The 6,692-nt window shown below is 46.0% G+C and overlaps 1 protein-coding gene across 1 annotated transcript; it reads right to left on the bottom strand.

Annotated features, from left to right (window-relative positions):
- Positions 1-502: 502 nt before the first annotated feature.
- On the bottom strand, positions 503-2,397 carry Becn2 (beclin 2). The gene is made up of 2 exons (XM_021166753.1): positions 1,038-2,397; positions 503-927 (listed from the first exon to the last, which is right to left on the bottom strand). The coding sequence occupies exons 1-2, from the start codon at positions 2,354-2,356 to the stop codon at positions 903-905; spliced, it is 1,344 nt and encodes a 447-aa protein (XP_021022412.1). The 5' UTR covers positions 2,357-2,397; the 3' UTR covers positions 503-902.
- Between the last annotated feature and the right edge of the window lie 4,295 nt (positions 2,398-6,692).

Here is a 6,692-nt window from a genome sequence, read left to right as displayed (position 1 = left end):
AGTGAATTACAGGACAGCTAGGGCTATGTAGAGAGGTCCTGTTTTATAAAATATAATGATGATGATTCTCTGATTTTTTTAAAGACATGTTAATTTCATTTGTGAGATATAAACATGAACATGCGGGGAAAACGACGTTGAATACCGTCTGTTGATTTTGTAATCGTCAATAATGCTTTAGAGTAAGTAGTCCAGTTGTCCCCACTTTACAGATGACCAGGAAGGGACAGAACGCCTCCCTGGAAACTAGTCCTTTTCCATCCCGGAGCTTTCTCTGAAACCTCTCACTTCCTTGTCCCACTTGGGAAGATTACTTTGTCATAGGGAACAGTGAAACCGTCTTTTGATGCAGCCTAATTAAGAGACACCTCTCAGCTGTAGCAGCACAGAAATTCCAGCATATATAGAGGCTGAAGCAGCATAATAGTGAATGCCAGGATAGCTTGAGCGTTAAGGCCTCTCTCTCTCCACACATACACAGAGTCACACTTCTCACTTTTAATCATTTAAGAACATGACATTTATTGAAATCATCTTAGAGATGAAAAGGAAAGGGTTATACTATACAACAACAGAAACTCAGTCCCTGAACGGTCCCACCCCATGACTGCTGCCCTCCAAAGGTCCACTGTAAACAGTAAAGTCACCACAGAATTCTTCAGGAAGTTCAGGCCTCAGCCCCACTTCTCCTGGCAATTCCTTCTCCTTGTCACCTTGAATGCCTGGGTGTAGGGGAACAAGAGAAACAGCTACAAGGGAAAGAGACGAGGGTCTAAGGACCACAGCAGTGACATCTGGGTCACGCTGAGCAAATACATGTAATTTTCGTTCATTCTTGGTTGGTTCATACAAGCCCAGTCAGCACTCAGGGGTCTAAGGCAGTGGTGGCACCAGGGAAGGGCTTAAGGCCTCTGGACTCTGGAAAACCTGTCTCAAAAAAGACAAAATGGTATATCTTTTAATCACAAACATACATTCTTGAACCATACAACCTTATTGTTATGTATTTTCAAAAATAATGTTAATTCTAACAGTACCTTAAGGAAGCCCAAGCAAGGATCAACTTCAAGTCCGAAAGCATGAATTTCAGAGCCCTGGACCACTCCTCCTCCGTGTTCAGATGGGTCCTGATGGAGCAGCACTCCCCACTGTCCCAGACATCCTCCATCAGCCCTTCCTTCACATGGATCCTATAGGGCAGGCAGGGGCATCTCTCATCCCTCTCCATCTCCTCCACAAACTGCTGAAGACAGTCCAGGAAGGCCTTCATCCCACAGTCAAACTTGTTATTCAAGAAGACGCTATGGCTCCCATCAGAGAATAAGGGCAGCACGCCATCACCAGTCAAGGACTTGAGATAGGAATGGTCCCCAAAGGGAACCAGTTGATATCTCTGGAATTGCAGTCCAGCTATCTTGGACAAGCTGAAGAGCAGTAAGACTGTCTGTCCCCAGGCAGAACTGATCTCAGTCCAGCCCACCCGGACCCCGGGGAGACAGCCCAGCCTAAAATTGTTGATAACACCCAAGGGACCCTCATCTGAAATGGTAAATGTGGTGTTGAAGATATTGGTCTCTCTTAAGCGATACAGCTGACTCAGGGCATACGCCAACTGGTTCTCCACACTGCTCAGCTGGTCCATCAGCTCCAGCTGTTCCATCTTGAAAACAGAGTACTCGACCCTGTGCTGCTCATGCTGTTTATACAGCTCCTTGCTCTCGGCCTGGGCTGCTCTGAGTTCGGCGGCTACCTTTGCATGTTGGCCGTCTAAATCCTCCAGCTCCTGGGTCAGCCTTGCTTCCTCCTGCTCCAGACTGGACAGTTCAGCACAAAGCTCCACGTGTAGCGCCTCCCTCTCTTCCTCACTCACCAGCAACTCTCTGTCCTGGAAACTTTTGTACTTCTGGTTGTCAGATGCCAGGAGAGCGAGCTGGTCGTCTAGTTGCATCAGAAGATTGTCGGTACAGTCCACACACAGCGGGTGGTCCACCACCTTTTGGTCGGAGAGGATTTCGAAGGTCTCTAAGACAGTATTTTGGATAGTGTTCATAGTTCTCATGGAGGCAGATTCACCAAGCAGAGTAAAGATACAGCAGGCACTTTCCTGGGGCGTCGTGCCACCTTCAGAGTCGGGTCCGCCAGAGGTAAGCAGAGTAAAAGCACAGAGGGCACTTCCCTGGGACACCCTGCCACCGTCAGATTGGGGTCTGCCGGAGGTCCTGACCTGGGACTCTCCAGAAACTGGAATCTCTGTGCGGGGATTGGCGTGGTGCTGGACTTCCAAGGGCCCCCCCTGCTGCTGTAAGCATTTCAGGGGTTCTTTGCAGCGCTGGCACAGGAAGAGGGCAGGAGACATTCTAGAGTTCTACACTCCCACCAGAGTCTAGTTTTCTTTGCAGCGTATTTGGAAAGGGACCATCCCTCTACCTCCCTCTTTACCTCATCACAACCCCCATTGGGCTACCTGTCGACCTATAGCGTCCTTCAGGCCCTCGATTCCCTAAAAGGGAAATGCTGCTTATCTTGTTGTTCTCCTTGGAAGTTTTAAAGACACACCTTAAACTATTTATAACCTTATAACACTTAATGCATTTACATCATCTTTAGAAAAAAGTCTAAGCCAAGCAGTGGTGGCACACGCCTTTAATCCCAGCACTTGGGAGGCAGAGGCAGGCAGATTTCTGAGTTCGAGGCCAGCCTGGTCTACAGAGTGAGTTCCAGGACAGCCAGGGCTATACAGAGAAACCCTGTCTCGAGAAAAAAAAGAAAAGAAAGAAAAAAGAAAAGAAAAAGAAAAAAGTCTAAGTTGGGTATAAAGGCACATGCCTGTGAGAGATAAAGGCTAGATCTTGAATTTGTTTGTTTATGTATATTTGAGGTGGAGTTTAGCTGTAGAGATAACCTGAACTCTACAGGCCCGCCCGACCTTCCCTACCTCCCAGGTGATGGGATTAAAGATGTATATCACCACACATGGATGTTGAATTTGTCTTCTGCCTAAACTAGACAGTACCAGGACAAGCTGGAGACCTACTGAGAACTTACCTTAAAAGAAAAAGAAAGAAAAGTCTAGGTGTTTTGACACAAGCCTGAGATCCTAGAATTGTCACCAGCTGTAGTGACATAGTACCAGACTATCCAGGTACAGCAAGATTGTCACAGAAATGAAAAACAAAAAGACACAGGTGCCTGTAATCTTAGCACTTGGAGCGTAGAGGCAGGAGTTCAAGGTCAGCCTGGGTTCTAAGTGGCCCTATCTCAAAATATAAACTCAACAAGAAGCTGAGTCATATTAACCCAACTCCAAGGTCCAGTCTGCTTTCCAGCCTCTCTCTTCCTGTCTCGCCACATGACTTGATTTTAGGCTGTCAGTGATTCATACTTCCCACCACCCAAATTGCCCTCTTCCCTTTTATTTTATTTTTTTAAAGGCTTATTTATTTACCTGAGTACACTGTAGCTGTCATCAGATACACCAGGAGAGGGCATCAGATCCCATTACAGATGTTTGTGAGCCACCCTGTGGTTGCTAGGAATTGAACTCAGGACCTCTGGAAGAGCAACCAGTGCTCTTAACCACTGAGCCTCCTCTCCAGTCCATCCCGCTCTCTATTCCTTTTTAAAATCGAGTTTTTAAAACATATTTATTGTGGCAGGGAGCATCCATGTTCTGTCATGTGTTATCTTCTACCATGGGGGTTTCAGGGCATTGGAAGCAAAGACCTTTCCCCATGGAGGCATCTCCTCCAGGAAGCCTTCTCTGACCTACAAAATCAGACAGCTTTCATAATACACTTAGAATCTATTATCACCCAGTATAACAGGCATTCCGCGGAAATATTCTCATTCAGTTCATGAAACAAAAATGGTTTGGAGATGTGAGTTTTTACCATCAGCTCAGCCATGGACTAAAAAACGTCAGTCAATACTGTAATCCCAGACTTCAGAGGCTGAGGTGAGAGGACTATGAATCAAAGGGCAGCCTGGGCTACATGTTAAGAGCGGGCCTCAAAATTAATGAGTGCAGGAAAGAGTCAAGAATTACTAGTTCTATTAACCCTTTTGACCGCTTGAACATATCTCTGAAGTAATAAATAAAAGGATGAATAAATAAATTCCTATCTCCTCTTTAAGTTAATTATAGAACCTCTTCTCCAGTCGGTCAGAATTCCAGAGCCTGCGACGCAGGCTAAAGATAAACAAGGCTCAAAACCATAGTGGACCAACCATTTGCTCTGAAATTAGCAATAGCAGCTGCAAAGGCATCTGAAGCCCTTGTGCTCACAGAGATGGGTGGGATGTCCACGAAGGCTCCCTTTTCTTTCCCAATGTTTTTCCCCAAAGGGTTGAATGACTTTCAATGTCATAGTCCCTGAGCTATGTGACAGGACAAAGACAACTCAGTGATGCCCATTCATACCGACCCTCCATTAAAACTAACAACAATTGCAGCAGACCCGAGTTTGGGTCTTCTGAAGACAGTACCTCAGAAGAGAGAAGACAATGATCAGGGGGAACAGACAGCTTGGTCTTCCTTCAGTGGAGGAGTAAGTGGAGCTAGACTGCTGCTCTTAGGAGAAGAAACCCCTCCTCATTTCTGTAGGATGCCCCCCACCCCCACTTCAAGTCCCACCTTCTCATCCTCACATCCTAAGGATGAGGAGCCAGTGAGACCTCCTCAGACTGAACAGTGACCCTGGGAAAGCTTTCTTTCTTTCTTTCTTTCTTTCTTTCTTTCTTTCTTTCTTTCTTTCTTTCTTTCACCAAATTGCAGGTGCCAAGGAAGATCACTCAATTCCCTGGGTCCTGTTGCTGAAGAATTCTGTGAGAAATTATAAAGTCACTGTGTCCCAATTCCTATATCTTAAGCCCACTGTAATATACCTCTGTTCTCACCGCTCCACTGATGACAATCCTCTTGCAATGCCAAAATTCCTATGGAGTCACTAAATTTAACCTCTCTAGACCAGGAAGCAAAACTTGAAGCCAACATTGAAGATGAGAGAGGAAACACTGTATGTGACAGTCACCAGTCACTTTGGAGTGAAGACACCAGAGGAGATGGATGGACAGATGCAGCTGGCTTCTGAGAGGAGGTGTCCACAGTCACTATACGTGTGGCCCACCAAGCAAGACTAAACCAGGGAGACGTTCCAAGTAAGGTATGGTTGGAGGTTGATTGCAAAGCCTTCTGGGAGGAAAGGACTGTGAGGAGACAGTGAAAGGCCAGTGGATCACAGCAAGGATTAGGAGTTGAACTGTTGGGACTGGAGAGAGGGCTCAGCAGTTAAGAGCACTGGCTGCTCTACCAGATGACCTGGATTCAATTCCCAGCACCACATGGCAGCTCACACTTGTCTGTAACTCTAGTTCTAGGAGATTCGACACCCTCACACAGACACACGTACAGGCAAAACAAAACACATAAAAGAAAACATTTAAAAAAAAAGCATTGAACTGTCAAGATATATGATAAATATGTGGGGTTTGGGAGTAAGAGAAATGAGAAGAACATAGAATTTGTACAATTCCCGTCTGCAGTTGTCCTTCTCCATTCTAATACAAATAGCCGATCTTTAGCTGCTCCTGATATGATACAATATTTGGATGCAGAGAGCCTGTGGTACTAATTTCGTTTCACTAACAATTTACTTATGAACTCGATGTTCAGCTTCTGTGTTTGGAAGTGAACGAAGTGCAAGCTATCTTAGAGCACAGCCTGCATGGACAGTCAGGCAGGGTTCGACTAGACACAATAGTACTTAGAAACTGTTGCCAGCTGTGGTGGGACCTGGGACTCCAGAGGAAGGCCAGCCTGGGTCCAGAGAGAAAATAGAAATGAGTGAGTGTCTAAGAAAGGAGACAGGTATTGGAGAAGGAGGAGGTGAAGAAGGAGAGAAACACATTGCTCGGTAAGTGCAGCCAAGCAGTGAGGATCCACAGGCACCCACCTGTGCTGAAGGAAGGCTTCTCAGGTAGTTTAGTGACTATCTCATTCCAGGGAGGATTATTATTCTCTTCTCATGATGTCAGGTGCACTATGTCTCTTTCCACTTTCCAGCTTTGGGCTGGAGCTGGGCCAGGAAAGCTCCTGCAGTCTGCATGAAAAGTGCATTCATTATCTGCCATTGTTTTGGAGGAAGCCAGTCACTGACACTCATGTGTCTCAAATATTGCCCAGGAGGGAAGTACTTGGCTATGGAAGGTCCTTCCTTGCATTCTCTTTCGCCCTGCCTAGCTTTAGGCTTAAATGAAAGAACTGAGATTTGGAGCAGGACTGTGTATCTTTAGTCCCAGCCCTAGGGTGGTCCCTCCTTCACTGTCTCAGTTCATGTCCTGCAAAGTCTCTATGAGATCTTGTTGTCTATTGTTAGCTCAGTTCGTAGGAGGGATGCTTGAGAAACATGCAGGAAGCCTAGGTTTGATTCCCAGCAGCACAGAAACCAGGTACGATTCAACAAGCTTGCCATGCTTAGCCCTCAGGAGGTGGAGGCAGGAGGGGCAGAAGTTCAAGGTTAACCTCAGGTTCTTAACCAGCAGATTAGGATGCAAAAGACTTGTCCTTGAAGGACCAAAGCAAAAAGGGAGGTCTTGCAGCTGATAAGAAGTTGTTTCACTTGGGTCTTCGTTCTTCTTGAGTTTCATGCGTTTAGCAAATTGTATCTTATATCTTGGGTATCCTAAGTTTCTGG

This window comes from Mus caroli, chromosome 1 (genome assembly GCF_900094665.2).
Source record: "Mus caroli chromosome 1, CAROLI_EIJ_v1.1, whole genome shotgun sequence".
Lineage (NCBI taxonomy): Eukaryota > Metazoa > Chordata > Mammalia > Rodentia > Muridae > Mus > Mus caroli.
Note: the sequence above shows the minus strand (reverse complement) of the source record. Positions and strands in the feature narration are given on the sequence as shown.